The 22,437-nt window shown below is 38.6% G+C and overlaps 4 protein-coding genes across 6 annotated transcripts; 3 read left to right on the top strand and 1 right to left on the bottom strand.

The window, feature by feature from the left end:
• Positions 1 to 409: 409 nt before the first annotated feature.
• LOC114745362 (probable LRR receptor-like serine/threonine-protein kinase At1g67720) lies at positions 410 to 1,316 on the bottom strand. Its single transcript, XM_028933515.1, has 2 exons — positions 1,121 to 1,316; positions 410 to 1,033 (listed from the first exon to the last, which is right to left on the bottom strand). The coding sequence occupies exons 1-2, from the start codon at positions 1,215 to 1,217 to the stop codon at positions 447 to 449; spliced, it is 684 nt and encodes a 227-aa protein (XP_028789348.1). The 5' UTR covers positions 1,218 to 1,316; the 3' UTR covers positions 410 to 446.
• Positions 1,317 to 4,570: 3,254 nt separating this feature from the next.
• LOC114745367 (ARM REPEAT PROTEIN INTERACTING WITH ABF2-like) lies at positions 4,571 to 12,203 on the top strand. Of its 2 annotated transcripts, XR_003740197.1 has the most exons (20): positions 4,571 to 4,863; positions 5,029 to 5,186; positions 6,008 to 6,180; positions 6,263 to 6,383; positions 6,464 to 6,538; positions 6,654 to 6,748; positions 6,953 to 7,028; positions 7,369 to 7,476; positions 7,732 to 7,860; positions 7,981 to 8,049; positions 8,228 to 8,287; positions 8,404 to 8,527; positions 8,629 to 8,768; positions 9,429 to 9,492; positions 9,621 to 9,700; positions 10,053 to 10,117; positions 10,221 to 10,338; positions 10,436 to 10,560; positions 11,361 to 11,611; positions 11,902 to 12,203. XR_003740197.1 is itself a non-coding variant. In XM_028933521.1 (19 exons), exons 1-19 carry the CDS (start codon positions 4,620 to 4,622, stop codon positions 11,452 to 11,454), a joined length of 2,118 nt encoding a protein of 705 aa, XP_028789354.1. In that variant the 5' UTR covers positions 4,571 to 4,619; the 3' UTR covers positions 11,455 to 11,857. The 2 variants fall into 2 exon arrangements, 1 of the variants encoding a protein (XP_028789354.1); XM_028933521.1 differs by lacking the exon at positions 11,902 to 12,203 and having other exon boundaries at positions 11,361 to 11,857.
• Positions 12,204 to 15,495: 3,292 nt separating this feature from the next.
• Positions 15,496 to 17,559, top strand: LOC114745366 (2-hydroxyisoflavanone dehydratase-like). Of its 2 annotated transcripts, none has more exons than XR_003740196.1 (2): positions 15,496 to 16,539; positions 17,381 to 17,559. XR_003740196.1 is itself a non-coding variant. In XM_028933520.1 (2 exons), the coding sequence occupies exon 1, from the start codon at positions 15,496 to 15,498 to the stop codon at positions 16,477 to 16,479; it is 984 nt and encodes a 327-aa protein (XP_028789353.1). In that variant the 3' UTR covers positions 16,480 to 16,525; positions 17,367 to 17,559. The 2 variants fall into 2 exon arrangements, 1 of the variants encoding a protein (XP_028789353.1); XM_028933520.1 differs by having other exon boundaries at positions 15,496 to 16,525; positions 17,367 to 17,559.
• A 2,779-nt stretch (positions 17,560 to 20,338) lies between these two features.
• Positions 20,339 to 21,567, top strand: LOC114745365 (2-hydroxyisoflavanone dehydratase-like). Its single transcript, XM_028933518.1, has one exon. The coding sequence runs from the start codon at positions 20,383 to 20,385 to the stop codon at positions 21,367 to 21,369; it is 987 nt and encodes a 328-aa protein (XP_028789351.1). The 5' UTR covers positions 20,339 to 20,382; the 3' UTR covers positions 21,370 to 21,567.
• The last annotated feature ends 870 nt before the right edge of the window (positions 21,568 to 22,437 follow it).

Genomic DNA, 22,437 nt, shown 5'->3' on the forward strand with positions numbered 1-22,437 from the left:
TCTGTTGAAGCCACAAACTGCACATTAGAAGGGGAAAGTGGAAAGCACTTTGGAGAAAGATAAGTTTGAAACTCATGTCACACACCAATTATAGCTGCTGATAACTTGATCATAAAATTATGATCTCTGAGCTGTAAACTTACTCAAGAGTTTCTTTCAGTACCTTGTAATCTATTGCACTTGCTCTGAGTAAAGTTTCTATCAAAGATGATTGTAGTTTTCAACCAAACTATTAAAGGGGAGAAAATCCTTGACAGAGACCACTTAATTTCAGAACATTGTGGCATTGCATGATTGCAAAGAAACTTTTTGCACCTAGTAGGTTAAAGCGAACACGAGGTAGGATAACCGCTTGAAATCTAGTAAACTCCACAGCCACATAGAGGGGGCAAAAAAAAAAAAAAATCAAACAAGCACAATTTGGTAAGGGCAATTAAGCTTCACCACTAATTGCATTGTAAAGAGCGCAAGAATGCATCTCGTACTGACCGAATGGTAGGTCCAGAGTAGCCAAAACTGTGCCTTGCAACCAAATTGAGCCCAAAGTTGTTAAAATCGGTGGCATTGTAAAGTGAATCACTCAAAATCACAAGCTCTAAAGCCGATATAAAGGGGTCGGAATCCGTGTGAGTATTTGACCCGATGCATACAGTCATAGTTTTACCCTGAGCTGAGAAAACCCCTTCGTAGAAGGTGAAATTCCCATTTGCATAGTCCTTCGTGGTGTTAACCACGCTCCATAAAGTCCCATCCACGATCTGATCAAACACCGGTGGGGAAGGATGCTTCGGGCCGTTTACCCCTCCATAGAAATACGTCGTCCGCACCATGTATCGTTTTCCGGGAAACACGAGAAAATTGTAGCAATGTTTCTTGACTCGAAGAGGGAAGGATCGAACGGAGGACAAAATGGGATCCCGAAGAGAGGTGGTCACGTTCTTGGGCGTTCCGGTTGATATAAACTCCCCGTCCGGCAGCCATAAAAAACCGCCGATGTTGGACGGCGATGTCGCACCACAATCAATCACGAGACCTACGAATCACATAAATTTTTCAGCAGGGTATCATACAAAACCGGATACGAATAAAAAGAAGCATTCTTGTGATCACAGTATCACACCTTCAAGGAGTGTCCGTGAGGAAGCGAGGCTGACAAAGAAGGGCAGAACGAGAAGAAGGAAGAGAAAACGCATGATGAAATGGTTTAGGTTGAGCATGAAACTGAGTGAAACCGAGTAGGTAGTAAATAAGTATTGGATTTTGTTATAGAACACAGATATGTTCCGATGGGTTCCTGGTGGGGCGAGTCGAGACAATGGAGTTAGAGGAAGGAGCGAAGAAAAGAAGAGACTTTGACTAGGTGACGCGGGAAAAAACTTGGAAACGGCCGACCTTTAGGCCAATCAGACTCTCAGAGATGGCAAACGACTTTTGTCAGGGTGCAAAAGCTAGTTAGTGCATTTGACATTTGTAGGCGGGGGGGCTCACATATCAACTTGGGCTGACTTTTATTATTTTAGGCTTTTATAACTGTTTATTTAAGACTTGGCAGTTGGGGCGGGTAGCAAGAGGCCACCATCCGCGAGTGAGTGATGATCATGAAGATGATGACTAAGGATGACGAACTATTTTTAAGTCAACAAAAATTACATCATATTTAAATTAAATTAAATTCCTGTTGGATCATGTATAAAAGAAATGGATAGTTATTACTATCATTTAAGTAATAAGCATGAGTCGTCACCCTTTGGTTCAATTAATGGGAATTATTAGTAAACAACAATGATCACTTTTTCTTTAAATTGATTCGAGTTTGAAAGTTCTGAGCATTTCATTTTTCTCACAAAACAACGTGACATTTTTATAAATCTTGAAGATTTTGGAAATTATTAGAATTAGATTAACTATATTTTCTCAATATTTCTCCTCATATTAGACAACATACTCTCTGTTCCCTAAGATTGCGCTCTCGCCTGTTCCTCTCTGAAGGCCACAAGCAAATAATCCAGATCCGATCCTGTAGTATTCCACAAGCCACGTGGCATAAAAGGTTGTGGTTTCTGAAGAATGAAGAGCCATCTGAAACACTGATTTCAGTGATTTGGAAGGTCCTATTTTCACATACATAACAATAGACGCGGCATTTCAGCTCCTGTAGAGTTGCGTATGTTGGCTAATCACAGAAGCATTTTTAATTTCCAATTCCATTATTTAAAGGCTTTGGGTGGTTCACCAAGAGGCATCTTCAACAACTTCAATAGACGTGGAAGGAAAAAGAAACCAAACAAACGACTCTGCGACGTGATTGAATCGAGGCCAAGTTTGGGTGGCCGCTGCTTCCCCCCTCTGTGAGTCTCGGGTTTCGCTTGTATCAGTGTTTTTGTCTGTCAGTTTGATCACTGTGCAAACAAATATGAGAACTTGTTGGTTAATGACAAAGAGCACGTGTGATAGGAAACATGAGACCATGCCAAGAAATCGCTTTTTTCCTGGGTGCGTGTGTCTATACATGAATGCTTCTTCAGGATGCATCCAAGCAAGAGAGCACAATGAGCATGAGAATGTCAGCATTGATTTGTGGGGTTGATTGCAGAAATGAAGGCATTCATCGAGTTGCCTCTTCTCTCTTAATTGCTAGTGATCTGATGTGGCTTTTCTCCTCTTTTTTTAATCTGGTTTAGCTGGCCTTTTTTTTTGGGGGGGGGTCAAATCTAGAGTATTTGCCGTTGATAACAATATTTTCTCGCATTGTAGCCTTCTTTCTTAGAGGAACTGCTTAAAAAACTCAATTAAGCACCAAATGTGTTTACAGTCATGTTGGCTGGGCTTTGGATTTTTCTCCTAATGTTTTGCTTTTTATTCAAGAGAGCTGTTTGGGAAGGAAAAACAAAAAAGCAAGAGAGAGTCGTGGACCCAATATTTAAAAGCACTGTCAAGCACCTTTTTTTTTTTTTGAACAAAAACAAAATGACATTCATCGTAAATAAAATTATTATAAATTATAATTTCTTAACATGTGACAAAATTAAAATCAAGAGATTCTTTTAACTCGCGAGTGCTGTAGTCTGGGACTCTTGAACCAAAAAAAAAAAGTAAAAGGGTGTTCAGGTGCAATTTTTCAAGCCTATAGTGTGATTATTCTGCTAACCCCATGCTACTCCTATCCACGAGTAAACCTTTGGTCTTTCTGATATTTTAAGCTAGTGGCAGTGGATAATACGCCTTCGAACAACGGTAACATGATGTATCATTGAAATTTTAAATTAACAGCTTAAGCACTCGAAACTTTTAAATAGTCTTATATTTAAACCCTCCAAACTTAAGATTAAGTTGCTTATATTTATTATGTCAAGTTTTTTAATCACACACACAGGCATATGTCTTTTTTTGTTTCATTCTGAACTATGCTTAAATATTATTTTTTTTGACCAGATATGCTTAAATATTATTAAATATTAATATTTCAAAATATATTATGTAAATGTATAATTATGTGTTATTGTAGACTTTTACATAATGGATGCCCAATATATATTTTTTGGATTTCTCCCTCCGGTATCCCACATCCAAAGAATGCAGACTAATATGGAGTCACCCCAGGCAAGGACTTCCCAGGAATGGATGCCCAATATTAAATTCAACACCGAGAGTTAGAAAACAGTGATCCATTAAATTCAATCAGCATATACGAAGGACACCCCTGATCGGCTGAAGAATTAAACCTCTTGACAAAATTTATAGAGAGAAGAACTTGCTTGACAGTTAAAGGATAACAACCCATCCTTGCAAGCAATCTTAGTAATTACCACCTTCGGTCTTCGTGATAAAAGCTAATTAACTAATTTGAGGAAATTAGAAAAATAAATTAGTTATTTGTAATAAATAGATGTTGTCTTTCCTAAAATATCCTTATTTATCAAGTGTATTAACTATAACTATTATTATTAGTTTGACTAAATTGGAAAAAATACATAAATATAAGAGATGATTGAGGTCTTATATTTAGGACTAAAATAAAAGTCAAACGAGATATTATATTAAGTACCGAAGGTAATACTATAATATTTTAATATAAGATAAAGTTTGACATTTAATTTGATTTTAAATATAAGAATCAAATCAACTTTATTTCTCATACTTATTTATTTTTCTAAGGTAGATTTTGTAATAGTTATATATGTTAAATGTTTCATTAAATAGTAATTTTAAAAAATAACACTTATTTATTACTCCCTCTGGTCCTAAATATAATTATATTATAAAATGAGTATTATATTTAAGATTAAAAAAAATACAAATAACTAATTTGGTTAATTTTTTTTAATTTATTTAAATTAGCCGGTTCTCGTATTAAACAGCTGAGCTGGCATTTTTTGCCCCAAAATTCTCATAGAGCTGGGCGCCACAATTACCCAAGGTGCTGTCATGTACAGGCTTACGATTTTTCCCGCGGTCCCGGATTATGAGCCCACGAACCAGCACGCGCATGTTAGCAAGGTCCTGGAATTCCGGAAATACCCCTCTGATCTGCCATCTATTTCCATTTGGGATCAGCCTTTGTCTCTCTCTGAATCCGTTTCCAGGACGCACTGTCTCTGCGAGAGACCGCTCTCTTTTCCATGGAGCTTCATAAGCGCCAAGATCAGAGCCTCCCTGAGAGGAAAGGCCAGAAGCGGAAGCTGGAGGAAGATTTCGAAGACGAGCAAGAGATCTCGGCGCCTCCTACCGGCGACGCCCGAGACGCCCTTCTCGCTGAGGTTACAGCGCAGGTTGAAATACTCGACTTCAATTTTTCATGGCGTGAAGCCGATCGAGCCGCGGCTAAGCGTGCCACTCACGTTCTTGCCGAACTTGCTAAGAATGGTGAGTAAGTTGGCCTCGGAGCTTGCTCTCCGATCTCATCTCGCCTCGCCTCGCCTCGCATTTCATGTTTTTATTAAAGTTTCATTAATTACGATGCTTTTCGTTTTTTCTGTATCTTTTGCATGCGTGTTTGCTTCTCTAACGGTTTGAGACTGGTGTTTGAAGAGGAAGTAGTGAACGTGATTGTTGAAGGAGGAGCTATTCCGTCTCTAGTCAATCATCTTCAAGCGCCGCCTTCGAGTGAAGGCGATCGTGGTCAAAAGCCATTCGAGCACGAGGTCGAGAAAGGGAGTGCTTTCGCTTTAGGACTTCTTGCCGTTAAGGTAAATTCGCCTCCGTGCTTCCAACTATGGTTCAGGAATTTGCGAGAAATAAAAGAACGTTATAACTTGTCGCTTTAACTTATCTCACCTGTAATTCTGCAAGTTTTCGAGTATATGTTGATGGTGCTGCAAATTAAGGTTATGCTTTTACTTCCATGATAACGTCTATTATATTTCATGTATTAGTATCTTGAGAGTTAACTATGCTACTCATTTTATTCTTTTAATCCGTAAAAAAATTTAGACTCTTAACTAAGTACTCTAAGTAAACGCTTAATTAGGTGGAAATCGCACGTGGTCTTCATTACCTGCACACTTCCTGCGAGATGTTTTACGTACGCTTAATTACTTCCTACTCTTTTAAGAGAAGTGAATAAATAACTCAGGAAAGAAAGTGCAGTGGAATAAGTACTATATGACGTTAGAAGTCACGACGCAAAGTGAAAAAGAAGGCTTTATAATTAGATCATTCATATGGCTCTATTGTAAATATCCTTATTTCACACTAATGCTCATGATTTCTCCCTTTTCACCAATTCTTGAGCTTACGAGAACCGATGAACTTATAGGAGTCATTTAAGATCTGTTTCATGAACATTTTGGTTTTAGTTAAGTTTCGAACATCCTTTTTTATATCTTCTGTTGACTTAACAGCAGGCTGACAGGATGTTAATAGTATTTCTTAGTATGGATCGTATCTTATTTTTTGTCATTTCATGCCAGTATGTGTTATCAGTACAGCTTGTCATTTTTAACCACACTATGCACAACACGTGTATAAGTGCTAAAATTGCCTTTTTATTTGAAATTTCTTCAAACAGCCAGAACATCAACAACTAATTGTTGACAATGGTGCCTTAAAACATCTTGTTGATCTGTTAAAGAGACATAAGACTTGCTCTGCTTCTCGTGCTGTGAATAGTGTCATTCGAAGGGCTGCAGATGCAATCACGAATCTTGCTCATGAGAACAGCAGCATTAAAACCCGTGTCAGGTTTGCTTTTTTCCACGAATATGTTACATTGAAGTTATAATTTGCAATGATTTTGTTATTTATATTCGGATTCCATATGTAGGATGGAAGGTGGAATTCCACCACTTGTTGAATTGCTTGAATTTAATGATACAAAGGTGCAAAGAGCAGCCGCTGGTGCACTGCGAACTCTGGCATTTAAAAATGATGAAAATAAAAATCAGGTAATTGGCCTGTCCTTAAGTTCGTCTGATTGAAATTCATGTAAAATACAATTAAATGTTACGATGTCATGACTTGGCAGATTGTTGAATGCAATGCTCTTCCAACTCTAATTTTAATGCTCCGTTCTGAAGATGCTGCTATTCATTATGAAGCGGTATGGCTTTTGCAACTTCTTTTTGTTACAATTTACATTAGATTTTGATTTGTTTTCACTCAGCTGTTGCACATCTCATACTTTCTAAATGTAATGTTTCTGTATTCTATTACAGGTTGGTGTAATAGGAAATCTGGTACACTCTTCGCCTAATATAAAGAAAGAAGTTCTTCTTGCTGGGGCTTTGCAACCCGTTATTGGACTACTTAGGTATGCATTCAGTTTAGGATTTGAGCAACTTGCAATATTATTTCCTCCGAGCTCCCTTACCCAAAATCTTCCATGTTAAGATTCTAAATCATTAAAGATCCTTTTCTAGCGGTGATGATGTTAATGCAATATATTGCTCTAAAGGGTATTATTTTATAATTTTTTTTAAAATATATTTTTAAGTTCTAATATTTAATGTAACAGCTCCTGCTGCTCTGAGAGCCAAAGGGAAGCTGCCTTGTTACTTGGACAGTTTGCAGCAACTGATTCAGATTGTAAGGTAAGCTAAAAATTTACTGTGCCAGCCCAATCTTTCTGGTTTGTACTGAAGGAGGATTTGGGATATGTAGATGACAAAAGATCCGTTACCTTTATAACTTTTCCTTTTGTTTTCCTGGATGATGGTGCTAGAAAATAAAAAGGAATGGCTGGTAGAATTTGTTTTATGGTTTCAATTTTTAATTATGGGAATAATCCTACTAGTTATGTTAAATATTGATGCTTTGGTCCTAGAATATTGATTAGGGTTAAGATAAAATCAGAAGTGTGATAATGCTTGGCAATGATAAAATACTAGTTCTTTCGCCTCTGATTAATATAATTTGTCTTGGTTTTTGTAGGTTCACATTGTTCAGAGAGGTGCTGTCCGACCTCTGATAGAGATGCTTCAGTCCCCTGATGTACAACTCAGAGAAATGTCCGCCTTTGCTTTGGGGAGACTCGCACAGGTTATCTTTTTTACCTTCTTTCCAACTTGCAGTTTTTGTGTAAGTTGATTCGGTTAAGTTTCCCTAATACGGAGTAATATATTGCTATTGAGAATACCTTTCAAATAGCAGGTTTCTTATTCTAGTTTTTCCACCTGTAATAGTAATCTAATTATAGATTTTTCAGTACAATGCTCTGTACTTTTTCCATTTGTATTATCTTGAGTTATTTTGAGTGCGGCTTCCTTTGGCTTGAGAATAATTATTTTGACCCAGGACACCCATAACCAAGCTGGTATAGCACACAATGGTGGCTTAGCACCATTACTCAAGCTCCTTGACTCAAAAAATGGGTCTTTGCAGCATAATGCTGCATTTGCTCTTTATGGCCTTGCAGATAATGAGGTATGATATTAGTAAGATTTAATTATAAAATTGAAATCTTCTGTTTTTAAGTTGGTTTAAGTCACTTCGTCAAAGAACAATGTTAATTAATTGTGCTTTATTATTTCTTTTGTTAAATAGGATAATGTGTCTGATTTCATTAGGGTAGGTGGTGTTCAGAGACTGCAGGATGGAGAGTTTATTGTTCAAGTAAGTGTGCCTTTTTAATTCTAGCCATTAGCTTTGACTTCTAGCTTAATTTCTTCTCCCCTTTCTTGCTTTTGTGAATGGGAATAGAGTATGCCCTGATTGCGTGTTTCTACTTGTATTGTAAAAATTGGGAAATAGTGCCCTACCTTGGAAATATTTTGATTGTCTTCTATTGCAGGCAACAAAAGACTGTGTGGCAAAGACATTGAAAAGATTAGAGGAGAAGATTCATGGCCGTGTAAGTAATGTCACATAATATGCACATCTTACTTTATGGAGTAATTATAATTAATTACTTGAGTGTGCTACTACTTGATCAATTCCTAAAGTTTGTATTTTCCCCCCTTCATGTAGGTCCTGAACCATTTGTTATATCTTATGCGAGTTTCAGAGAAGGCTGTCCAAAGACGAGTTGCTTTGGCTCTTGCTCATCTTTGTTCTGCAGATGATCAGAGAACCATATTCATTGATAACAATGGTATACATCTTAGTTTATGTATTTATGCATATTGGTTAGTTCTGGACAAAATTAATTTTATGGCCATTCTATTTTATTTCACTGATTATCTCTTCTTGTAGGTTTGGAATTTCTTATTGGGCTTCTTGGCTCTACTAGTCCTAAGCAGCAACTTGATGGCGCAGTTGCTTTATGCAAGCTGGCCAACAAAGCCACGACTCTATCACCAATAGATGCTCCTCCTCCTTCCCCAACGCCCCAGGTTGGATAAGATCTAGTTGGATGGAGATTGACCTTGATTATTCTCTCACAAGTGTGTAGTAAAGCAAGTATTGCGATACAATCTAAACAGGCTACTTGTACCTTGATGTTGTTTGTTCACAAAGTTCAAAATTTTCCTTCTAAATGAGGGTTTAAAGAATTTCATATCTTTTATTAGATTTTCTCCTTTATATGTTTGGCAATAACTTCATGCAGCCAAAAGACTAAAATTTGAAAGCTGTGGGCTTTTAGGCTGTTTTGCATGCGTATTCATTGGTTCTAGTATCTGGTTACCGATTATAAATTTAATTTTGTTTTTCATCTTGCGGCTTATATGGTATTAATTTGCCAATGACGGCTTTTCATCATGTCTGCAAGTATTTGTATTTGGTGTGATGTCACAATGCCCTCTAGACTTGAAGTTGATGCAAATATCTCGTTGAAGATTAGTACTGGACAAACAGATGGTCCGTGTAGTTGATTAGTAAATAGTAATCTTATATCAGTTGATAATGATGGTTTATTTCCTTTATATGCCTGCTACTTGTGGCATGATAATTGTTGCATAGCTTCCACCTGCAGTATCTCACCAATCTAGAACATTAAAAAGATGGTCCATGAAGCTTGAATTTCTATAATCATGTGCCTGTTTTTCTTGCAGGTTTATTTGGGAGAGCAGTATGTGAACAATGCTACATTGTCAGACGTAACATTTTTGGTTGAAGGTTGGTCTTTTGCAGATTCATTGTTTCTTGGCTATGTTGTTGGGATATATTAATTTATTTAAAGTTTGTTGGTTGTAGCTTCAATTTGCATATGTAGTTAGCTGCGTAATCTTCATTCATCATTGCAGGGAAACGATTTTTTGCTCACAGAATATGCCTACTTGCGTCTTCAGATGCATTTCGTGCTATGTTTGATGGTGGTTACAGGGTGAGTATCTTAAACCCCCTTTCTTCTACCACACAAACCAGAGGGAAAAACAATACCATAACAAGCTTCTCTTTTTTCTTAATGAAACAGAGCTAGCCAGAAATAGCTGTTTACTCTAGTTTACAAGCTATATGAAGCACTACATATGATTTTAGTGTTAATTCTATTTGAACATCTCATGAATCTAGTTATTTGAGTCTTGACGGGAAAATTGATTGGTGAATTGGGTCACTTGGTAAAAACCAAAGCTTCTTTTTTCTTTTTTTTTTGGGATGTGATGTGAAAAATGATGTCATAGATGTATGTGTGTCCATATATATCTTAAATCTCAATTGAATGGGTCGTATGGCAGGAGAAGGATGCAAGAGACATAGAGATTCCAAATATCAGATGGGAAGTTTTTGAGTTGATGATGAGGTTTGATAAATTCTGCACTTATGTTTGATTAAATTTGTTCTTTGAAATCTTTTAATGATTTTAAAACCACTTATATGGTTTAATTCACATAATTTTTTTCCAGATTCATATATACTGGATCAGTTGATGTTACTCTTGATATTGCCCAAGATCTCCTCAGAGCAGCTGATCAATATCTCTTAGAAGGACTTAAGAGACGATGTGAGTACACAATAGCACAGGTGAGCTGAGAAAATCAGTTGAGGCTTTTAAGAAATTTCCATTGTGCTATAATGATAGATTTGGAGATGTATTCCTTATGTTTAGTTTTTGTCTCAGGATATATCACTGGAGAATGTTTCTAGTATGTATGAACTCTCAGAAGCTTTCAATGCAATTTCATTGAGGCACACATGCATCCTGTTTATCATGGAGCACTTTGATAAATTGAGTGCCAGACCAGGGTATAGCTGATCTCTTCAAGCTTGTCTTTGCTTCTCTGATATTTCTTTGCCTGCGGAATGCTGTGATAGATTCTAATCATAGGCTAATGAATTTATAACCATTATTTTACATATTTATGAAGAAATATCTTGAGCAAGTTGAAAGTTCTGGGGCCAGTTGCAAGTACTTTATTACTGTTCATCTTCTTTATGCTCCTTATGTTTGAATGTTTCGGTGGTATTACATAGAAATTAACGTTCTGGGAAAAGCCTGAATCATTGTTATTCAGCCTGTTAAATCCAGGAACTAATAAGATTTGGTATGGCTTTTGGGCACGGGGGAGTCATGTTTCTCAGTTGTATTTTGCACTATTGAGAGAGGAATGAAACCTCGAGTCGTTTACTCTTTTTTTTTTCACCCCCTCCTCCTGCGGAAGGGGGTGGCAGCTGTAGAGAAGTTGCACATTTCTCTCTGTCTCTCTCTCTATTCTACAAATATTAAGTTCTTCATTTTTTTTTTGGGGGGGGGGGGTGTTTACTTTGTCAATTCTGCTTGGTTGCAAGTTGTTTTGGAAATCGTAGTCACGGATCACTAGCTCAATTACAGATGGGTGTTGAAAGTAGGATCCAATCTTTGACTTGAAATAAGCATGCTTATTTATAACAATTCAGCTGGTTGATTGGACCATAGTTTTGTAGAATTCCGTTACTGATATATACTTAAATAATGAATAATTAGTAAAACCCTTGTCTGTTGGTCAATCATGTCTTAGAAGTATTTATTTCAGCTTCTTAATTTCTCGTATGCCAAATGGTTGCAGGCATTCTTGTCTGGTTCAGCGTATAATACCAGAGATCCGCAACTACTTTGCCAAAGCTCTCACAAAAGCTAACTCCCGTGACATCCGGCTGTAGCAGGTGGCCAACGATTCTATTCTTGACATCTAACCTATTGTGATGTACAGAACATGCAGATGTTCTTCCTGCTGAATCCGGGAAGGGGTCTCCTTTATTGAGCGGAGCAGGGCTGAGAGAAATATCTGACGAGTTATGCGTGTTGCTCTCATGCAGCGTAAGTCCCTTCTGTCTGTAACTTGATTGTTGCAGTTATTGATAGATATGACCTTCACGAACATTGATTTTTCTCTCCTGCAATATTGTGATGGTTGTATGATTTGAAGTTCGATAGGGGATTACGAATTGCTGAGTTTGTGCCGAGGGGTTTGGTGTTTCTTCAGGCACATAATATGTATATATGACTATTACGTAGTTGTCGGAAAGAAAATTATTTTGGTAGGTCATTTATGCCAGCCCATTAGATCCTGTCCCTTGATTTGGAAATTTATTTTGTTAATGTTGCAGCTGCTAATACGTCGTTTAGAGGCAAACCACCCGAGTAATGTAGTCAAGAAACAGCATTACGTAAAGCCGGAGTGAGGGTTACTCAATAACGATATGAATACTAATACGCAATTGAAAGATAGGCGAATGCTTATAGGTGTGACTTAGGTCATGTTTGGCATTACGTTTAAAATTATTTACAAACACGTTCACATAAATTGAGATAAGATTTTTTATATATATTTATCTTGTATTTTGTAAATCATGACTGAAAAGTTATTTATTATAAGTCATTTTAAATGGGCCCTTAATAGGAGTAAAAATGGAAGGTAAAGTCAGCAACTGTGGAAAAAGATGGATGTATTTGAAAAAAAATAAACTAAATGGTCAAAAAGAAAAGAGAACTGTGAGCTTATATTTTGGGGTGAAGTATGTTTTTGCCCTAACGAAAATTGTGCAGTATTGTAATTATATCTTTTTCTTAGGAAAAGGTACAATGTTTCCTTTTGTGTGGAGCTGGAATTTTTTCTTTTTAACTCAATCTTACGCGAACTGTTAAAGGAGTGATATTGTGAGGTTGATTAGGTAATTTGCGTTGGTGTGTAGTCGTGTGGGTCTAACGTGTGTAGTTTAGCTTTTCTAAAATGTAGTGATGTGGCAGAGACTAACAGAAAAAAAACAGGAAATTCAGTGCTGATAAGTAACAAAATTTGCAACTTGCTCAGCTTTGTGTTTGTTGGAAAATTTTGTCACAACCCTTTACTAGATGGTCGGTATATGGCTGCATTCTTCAGCTTTAAAAAGTGTTTTGTTTGTAGCCTGAGTCACTGCTCTTCAATTCAGATTCCAATGGATCAACCCCATTTACCTTACGTTTGGTAAGAGAAAAATGGAGTGAAGAGGAGAAAAATTTTAATGAGTTGAATTTGAAAAATTGGAAAAGTGGGGAATTAAATTTTAACCCTGTTTTTTTAATTTTTGAAATTGAGTTTATTAAAATTTTTCTTCTCCATTTTTCTCATACCAAATGGAAGCTTAAGGTTTGAGTCAGTTTTAGGGAGTAACCCCTTTCTTTCAAAGCCCCTAAAAAAGGGGGGAAATCACAAAGAAAAAAGAAGACTAGAGAAATTGTGAAATTACAAATAAAGTATTTCATAAAAAATGTGTTGTTATTTGTAATTTAATTGTTGTCAAAACTTATAAAAGTGTGTAATGGGTCCAATTTGTGATTTTGCAATTTCTATGGTTTTTTTTTGTGATTTTCCCGGAAAATAAATCTCCTTTCTTTTTTTCTGATAAAAAATCTTCTCTCTTTCTTCGCCAAATTCCAATTATACAACCCCCGTGCATCCGTTTGCAAATAACTCTTCCCATTCAAATTCTCGTGCATATGCGCGCGCTCTGTGGAAACATACTCTACTCATTTCTTAGGGCACCAAGGACTAGTGATCCCATTTCGTTTACTTCTGGTTTACTTCCTTTTTTTTTTTTTTGGAGTAATGGTCCACAAATATTTTAGCACACAAAATAACACTTTAATATTTTAGCACCGGTCGCCGCTTCTCTCTTTCTCCATTCCTAATACTTGCACCAAACATGTTGTCAGAGTTTGCCGACTCACCATGGAACCCCGCCGAGACGGCTCCATTGTGCCTCCTTCCCCACAAGACCCTACAAATAGAGTCTCGTTCCAAAGCCTGATGAAGATGATGACCAGAGGCTACCAAATTCGAATCTGCCTTCTCCGTTAATGGCGAGGAATTTGTGTGGCCTAACTCCCAATCCTTATGCTTTGTTCCCCCAAATTCATGCAACTTACTCCCAATTCTCTGAAGCATATGCCCAAACCGGCTTTGTTTAGTTCATGCCAGGACTACATTTTTAGTCCATGAGCCTTGTCGAAGCCTTTCTCGAGGATAAGTGCATGACTAAACTAACCTGCGATTTTCTTCTTAAATATCAGACCCCTTTTTTCGGCTGTTAAATTAACCAGAAAAGTCTTGGATTGTCTGCGGCAAAATAAGTTGCTGCAACAACTGCAATCCCAAAAACTCAGCCATAAATGGAATCCAGCTGTTAGTATTTCGACATGTCTCTTTTTCTCAGCCTGAACGAGCTCAAAAGTTATAGAAATGAAGTTTCCGAATCTACAAGAATGGCACAGTGGAACGCCTCTACGGTTCCCCAAATGCGCCACCATCTCTCCATGCCTCCGAAACCGGAGTTTCATCCAAAAGACGTCGTCACCTCCGCTCGCCTTTACCTCCCAGAATCCTCCCAACCCGACGGTGGATTCTGCCTCTAATCCGCCTTCTCTTTCCTCGACCATCGCTTGGCCAGCATGTGGTGCTTGGAGCTCTGCTTGTTTACGTTTGTGGTAAAATTCAGCTTAGAGGCAGCGGGGTTTGGTACTACGAGGCTGTGAACAAGAGTGGATAAAAGGTGAAGTAGAAGGTTAGGATTATTGCCTCCCCGTTGCGACGGTCCAATCATCGCCGCCATGACAAAAGGGAATTGGACTTAGATTGCAGAGCACAAGCACGCAGTGCTCGAGCTTTAATTGGTTGTCTCTGTTCCCCCCTGTTGTCTCTGTTGGAAACAAAGAGTAGCATTACCTGTGAGGACATTTTCAAAGACAGAGCCATTTTGTTCCATAAAGGGGAATTGGAGTATTCTTAATGCTTGCTTCATGGCTAATCTATTAAGCAGAGAGGATTTGTTTGACCTATGATCAGACGCTGTGATGCCTTGTCATTGTGACGTTAATATGCTATTGTCGGTCCCGCGAAGAAGTAAAAAGCTCGCATTTTAGACTTTCAGTTAACGCGTGTAGGTCACTCTTAACTACTCCTTGTCTATAATAGAAGAAGCCTTCTGCAAAAAAAAAAAAAAAAAAAAAGGGGTCAAAATATGATAGATTAATAAGATAATTGATTTCAATTTTTCACTTTTATTTATAAGAAGATAATGAGATTTCAAATGAAATGAAAGAATTTTCCCATTACATTTTTATGATAGGGTCAAAGAAGTAACTTTGAGTTAACTGACATTACTTAATTTGTGAAAAATATTAACTAACGCCTCATATTATTCATCGAAGCCAGTGTTTACGAAGTTAGAAGCATAAAACCAAATCCGGTCGATCCGTCAACGTAGCAGCAAAGTCAAAAAAAATGGCCGCTCCAGCGGTGTTTTTGACTCTTTCGGTGGCGGCCACATTAGGCAGGGCCCTATTGTCCCATCTCGACTTTCACAAGGAGACGTTTTTGACCAAACTAATTGCGGTTCCTCCTTATTATAAATTTACAATGTTTCATTACGGCCTTTCTTCACCTACGCAACCAACTTTCGGCTAAAAAATGGGGGGAAAAATATTAGACTGACTGTAAAATTCCCATCGGCGTGCGCACGGCGTTTCGACTTTCAAATTGATGTCGCTAGATAAAAAAGTAGCACGAATTTTAAGCCACTAATTTTTTAAAATGATATCTTGATTATTATTCTTATCTGTAACAGAATCTAAGGCGAAACCTGAACTATCACTTGTTCCCCCGCTTCTTAGTTCTATATAATCGCCCTTGCTGTTTCTGACACCCTGTTTTCTCTGTAATTTCAATGGCTTCCACTACCCCTACCCCACCAACTACAACAACAGAGATAGAAATAGAGTTTCCTAATCTAATCCGAGTCTACAAGGATGGCACTGTGGAACGCCTCTATGGGTCCCCAATTGTTCCCCCCTCTCTCCATGACTCCGACACCGGAGTTTCATCCAAAGACATCGTCATCTCCGACCATCCTTCCGTCTCAGCTCGCCTTTACCTTCCTAAATCCGCCCAATCCGAGGCCAGAAAGATTCCGATCTTGGTCTACTTTCACGGCGGTGCATTCTGCCTCGAATCCGCCTTCTCCTTCATCGGCCAGCGTTACCTCAACCTCATAGCCTCCGAGGCTAATGTCATCGCCGTCTCCGTCGAGTACAGGCTCGCCCCAGAGCACCATCTGCCGGCAGCCTTCGAAGATTGCTGGGAATCTCTCAAATGGGTCTCTTCCCATTCAGCCATCACCAACGCCGGCGAACCATGGCTCGCCAATCACGGCGATTTCAACAGAATTTACCTCGGCGGCGACAGCGCCGGAGGAACCATCGTCCACAACATCGCTATGCGAAGTGGGGCGGAGGATTTGCCTGGGGGCGTGAAGTTAGTGGGTGCCTTTCTTTCGTGCCCATATTTCTGGGGATCGAAGCCCATCGGATCTGAACCAAAGGAAGGGCGCGGAGAGAGCCTGCCGCTTTTACTGTGGAACTTTGTGTACCCATCGGCACCGGGCGGGATTGATAACCCGGCGATCAATCCCACGGCGGATGAGGCTCCTAGCTTGGCCAGCATGGGATGCTCGAAGCTGCTTGTTTGTGCTTGTGGCAGAGATCAGTTTAGAGACAGAGGAGTTTTGTACTACGAAGCTGCGAAGAGTGGGTGGAAAGGCAAAGTGGAACTTTTTGAAGTGGAAGGAGAGGAACATTGCTTCCACATCCTCAATCCTGAAACTGATAATGCCAAGAAAGTTTTCAATCGTTTGGCTTCTTTTCTCGTTTGACCCCAAACTGCATTTTTGTCATATCTTGTGATTCACGGCAGGTTCAATCAGTTAAGCCATTTAATGTAAATTTGTCCCTTTCTCTCTCCCTCTCTCGAAATTGCAAGGGTGGTGAGAGTTTTCTTCCCTCGTCAAGCGGACGAGCTTTCTTTCACGGTATCTCCTCCCCCGGCTCCGAATGGGGGAGGAGATGACCGTTTTCTGTGTTATCCTTGGTTTCTTTGTATGTCTTTTTAGGCTTTTAACGGTGGTGTGTCTGGTTTTAGCGGCTATTTTAAGATCTGAGGGCTTCATTGACGGCAGACCTCTCATGGCGACTTCGTTTTGTATTTTTGGGGGCTGGGATTGGATGACTACGGTCCTACACATTGATGGCTTCATCTTTCAGAGGATCATTGTGGTTTGTTCGTGGATGCGAATTCGAAGGGCACGTCTTTGTTCCGTCAATTTTGTTCGCTCAGCAACTGTCGGCGAGAACACCTTCTCATCCTTCGTCTATTTTTCTGGTGGCTGTGGGTGCTTTTACTCCTATGATGTTTTCTCATGGAGGTTGTTCGAACACCTTCTCATCCAGTTGGGTTGGTTTGCCAAGAAGAGGGATGGGTCCTTTGGGATGGTTCTTCGAACCCCCACCCCTTATAATGGCTTTGGTGTTGGTGTTGGTATTGGCACTTCTATCCCTACAGCTTCTAGTGAATGGTCGATGGTGACTGAAGTTCTTGGTAACGGTGGCGGCTGCCCTCTCTTCTTTGTTAGGGTTAGGTTTTGTCTAGGGCTTGTTTGGTTTCCCTTTGTGTTTGGGCTGACTTTAGTGCAGTTGTACTTGTTGGGCTTTGTATTTATCTGTGTTTTTCTTTAATGAAGTTACCTTTTATCTGGTCAAAAAAATCAGTTAAGCCATTTTTTGGGTCAAAATGAAAGAAAATGATCCAATGGGTCAAATTTGCGATGAAGTTAATTTCTCATTTGTCTGGCTAATGTACTTGCGTAACGGGGAGTGAGGAGCGAGGAAATACAATCAGATGTACTTGGCTTATTTTGATGAGCAAATACAATTTCAAACCGGAGATGTTCCTTTTTTTGGTTGGAGCAATCTAGGTTATGTTTTTCCCAAATCCACGTGCCCTCAGTTCCAATTCTCTAAAATATCATAACTAATTAACAATTGATTAGTATGTTTACGCGCTCCCTTTGTTTAGGACTTACTTGGAGTCATTTTTAAGTATTTATGAGCACTTTAAGTCAAATAACATTTTTGTTATAAACTTACCTTATATTTTGTAAATCACAAAAATTATTTTTAAAGATTTCATTCATCATTTTAAACAAATCCCAATGTAATGAAATAATAGTAGACCTAAAATGCTGCCATCGCTCGTATAGTAAAGAGATCCACTTTCCAACACCAATCAAGCCCATCCTCGCCGTGGTTGGAATCATAAACAAGCACTCGTCATCGTTCCCCACCAAATTTATGCTAAAATCAAATTGTGAGGCGCTTCGTAAACTTAATTCCTGATCAAATCGTGAGGCGATTCGTAAACTTAATTCCTGGCGAGAAGGAAAAATATCCTATGAAAAAAAAAGGCAGCATTTTGTATTTGATAGAACCTCATATCATTAATATAACACCCAGTTAATTAATTTGAATAGATTAAAAAAATTTGGTAAGTTAGTTATTTGTAATAAATCGGTATTTCTAAAATACACTTGCTAATTAAATGTATTGACTAGATCGAAAAAATAGATAAATATAAGAGGTAAAATGAATAGAGGTCTTATATTTAAGATTAAAATAAAAATAAAATAAACTTTTATATTAAGAACCAGAGGTAATATTATCACTGTTATATATTTATATAATCCATCCAAGCTTCAAGATTCAAAGCAGTGTTATGAGGCTATGAATTTTTTTTTTTTTGGAAATCTTAGTGCTTCACCGTATTTTTTTAATCTCACCGAGCTCAGTAACGTCTGATTTAAAATATTAATTCTTATAATCCAATAAAAATTTGAATCATATTACTTTTTAGAAGGATGAAAACCTATAATTTAAAACTTAAGAGAATAAAACTAAAATGAGGGTAAATTTAAAATAGCAGGGAATCAGATCGGTTATTTGCAATTGAGGTTTGAGCTTTGAGATAGGTTGTTATAGCTTCTGGGGCTGAGGTGGACATGATGGCGTCAATATGAAACCCACACAGAGGAAGATGATGATCTCGACCTCGAGAGCCAGTTGCGGTGTTACGGCGGGAAAATCATCTCCGGCACGACCAGAGGTACTTGGACTGAGATTGCGGAGCCCAAGGGAACTGTCTCTGTTCTCCCCTGTTTTCTCTGTAAGAAACAGAGATTAGCATTACTTGTGAGGACATTTTGAAAGATAGAGCTAATTTTGTACTCCCTCCGTTCCTTATTATAAGAGACACTTGATGTTTATGCCATGTTTCTATATATAAGAGATATACAAGTTGTCTCTACTTTTTTATGTTGATTTATTATTTTACCCATATTTATTATCTCCAACTCACATTCTCTCTCCCTTCCACTTCTTTTTCTTTTAATAATTTAATTGTTCTCTCTCATGCTCTCTCTCCTTATTAATGAGGGTATTTTTGGAAAAAAATTATACTTTTTATACATTAATTGTTCTTAACTAACTTTAACTGTTTTTTTAATCAACGTATTTCGGTTATTTGTCTCTTATAACAAGGAACGGAATGAGTACTATAAAAAGGAATTGGCGCGTTCTTAATGCTCGCTTCATGTCTAGTCTAGTAAGCAGAAAGGATTTGTCGGAGACATGATCAAACGTCGTCACGCCTTGTCATTATAATGTTAATATGCCATTGCTGATCCCGAGAAGCATTAAAAAGCTCATATTCTAGGCTTTTTGCTAATACGTGTGGGTCACTCTTACCTATATACGACCATAAGCCATAAAAGCAGTAAGCACAAGAGAATGGCCGCTCCAGCTGTGTTTTTGACGGTTTCGAAAGCGGCCCCATTAGGCATGGCCCCTTTTTTCCATTTATTTTCGTTGATGATTTATGCAAAGCCCATAATAGTATCATTTTATTCTAAAAATTTTCATTTGGCTCATTCTCCGTTCAGCCAACAGTTGGATAATCTAACCCTCGACTCTGATTCATTTCAGTTGTGAGATATAGATGGATTTGATGACTGGACCCTTGCTGGCTCAATCCATCTATGTCTTGAAACTATAATCTAACAATTGCTTCGCCGTGTAAAGGACGGGACTTGTGAAGTAATAATCATCAAATATAGATAATATTCTGCTTAATCTATGATTAAATACTTGAAATGCTAAAAGATCAAAATATTTAGCAACTGTTGTGTTTTTTCTGGCTATTTAAAACACCGTGATCACTAAAGAGTTCAAGGCCAAGCCCTTGATGTGATTTCGACAAAACGGGACAAATTCTTTGCTGGGAGATAACATTATTTATTCACCTCCATTATACCATATCTGGATTTATTCAATGCAATCACGGTACCATCATTTTCTCCTCCATTTCACCGCCTTGAGCAGGACTTTCCCCGGGAGACATTTTAGACCATACTTATTTGCATTTGCTCCTTATTATAATACTACGTACTTCATTATTGCCCTCCTTCAACTGCCTAATTGACTTTCGGCCCAAAAAGGAAAAAGTGAAAAATAATAAATTGACTGGAAAGTCCCATCCCTATCCACAGAGGTTCAAATGGTACCAAAGTTGCACGCATTTTATGACGACTTTTTAAAAAATGGTATCTTGATGATTCTCATGTATATAAAACCTACGGTGAAACTTGAGCCATCACTTACTCACCCTCTTCTCAGTTCTATAGAATCGCTGTTGCTGTTTCTGATACCCTGTTTTCTTTGTACCTTCAATGGCTTCCACTACCTCTGCCGCATCAACTGCAACAAAAGAGATAGAAATAGAGTTTCCTAATCTTATCCGAGTGTACAAGGATGGCACTGTGGAACGCCTCTTTGCGTCCCCAATTGTCCCACCCTCTCTCCATGACTCCGACACCGGAGTTTCATCCAAAGACATCGTCATCTCCGACCACCCTTCCGTCTCAGCTCGCCTTTACCTTCCTAGGTCCGCCCAATCCGAGGCCAGAAAGCTTCCGATCTTGGTCTACTTTCACGGCGGTGCATTCTGCCTCGAATCCGCCTTCTCCTTCCTCGACCAACGCTATCTCAACCTGATAGCCTCCGAGGCTAATGTCATCGCCGTCTCCGTCGAGTACAGGCTCGCCCCAGAGCACCATCTGCCGGCAGCCTTTGAAGATTGCTGGGAATCTCTCAAATGGGTCTCTTCCCATTCAACCCCCACCAACGCCGGCGAACCATGGCTCCTTAATCACGGCGATTTCAACAGAATTTACCTCGGCGGCGACAGCGCCGGCGGAACCATCGTACACAACATTGCTATGCGATGTGGGGCGGAGGATTTGCCTGGCGGTGTGAAGTTAGTGGGTGCCTTTCTTTCGTGCCCATACTTCTGGGGATCGAAGCCCATCGGATCGGAACCGAAGGAGGGGCACGAACAGAGCCTGCCGCTTTTAATGTGGAACTTTGTGTACCCATCAGCACCGGGCGGGATTGATAACCCGGCGATCAATCCCACAGCGGATGGGGCTCCTAGCTTGGCCAGCATTGGATGCTCGAAGCTGCTTGTTTATGTTTGTGGCAAAGATCAGCTTAGAGACAGAGGAGTTTTTTACTCCGAATCTGTGAAGAAGAGTGGGCGGAAAGGCGAGGTGGAATTGTTTGAAGTGGAAGGAGAGGATCATTGCTTCCACATCTTCACTCCTGAAACTGATAATGCCAAGAAAGTTTTCAATCGTTTCGCTTCCTTTCTCCTCTGACGCCATCGAACTTCAGAGCTTGTTGTTGTCAGTATCTTTTTACTTTTGGGGCCGTTGAATAATTAATGAGCCGAATCCCAAATTAGTTATGGAGGGAATTTGGCATTTGACTAGCTTGCTAGTTGCTATTTGTGCATGGCCTTCTTTTTTGTCTTTCCTATGCATGGGCGTGCGATCATACCTTTGTGGCTTTGTGTGGTTAATTCCTTCTGTAATGATATTTCTCTTTGACCTGGGTTATGTTTCTACATTCCAGATCGAGTAGTAGGCCAAGTGGAAACAAGAAAAGAAAATCAGATCTTCAGAATCACTTCCTCTTACATGAGAAAATAATTTATGTTGTTTTCTTTCTTCTAGCAGTGCCCTTCAGTGTGTTTAGAAACAATTGGATAAATCCACACGTTATGTTCCTGCGATACATCTAATGGTAAGAGGGTTTTTCTCAGGGTAACATGATTTTTTAAGGGCAAATCGGGAAAATCCCTATTTTAAAATTTTATTAGTCAAAACAACCTGATGGGTTTTTTTTTTCCTTTTATAAAAACCTATTAAGTTATTCTAGCTAATAGGGTTTTCAAACGATTTTCTTTTGCTGAACTCGCCCCTTTTTCTAAATTTTCCTAGTTGCTAAGTATTTATGCATATATTAAAAATTGACTCTGAATTTCACATTTGTTCCACTCAGAAAAATAAAGGATTCCGGGCATTGCACGTGCGCTGCATTAATTTTTTTAAAAGTGAAAATAATTGGTTAAAAGAATGTGTCTAATCATGATTGATTATGTAAATTATAACTGAATTAAATAAATTATCGACTAGTGAGTAAAAAAGAATATGAGGATTTTCCTGCGCAAGATTGAAGGATGAGGTGGGTTGGGTGGTGAGAATTGAGATTTTCAACTGTAAGCATTTGAATGAAGAGAACGAAAAATAACCAAACAAAGGATCTGTTTGGTTCGATTGCAACCTCCTTCGCGGTGCAATGCACTGTAATGTAATTCAATGTGACGCAATTTTTATTACCATGAGCATGTTTGGTATGATAGGCTGGTAATAATGTTATTTCGT

Source organism: Neltuma alba, unplaced genomic scaffold (genome assembly GCF_004799145.2).
Source record: "Neltuma alba isolate B1F8T4 unplaced genomic scaffold, ASM479914v2 tig00004638_pilon, whole genome shotgun sequence".
In the NCBI taxonomy this organism is placed as follows: Eukaryota; Viridiplantae; Streptophyta; class Magnoliopsida; order Fabales; family Fabaceae; genus Neltuma; species Neltuma alba.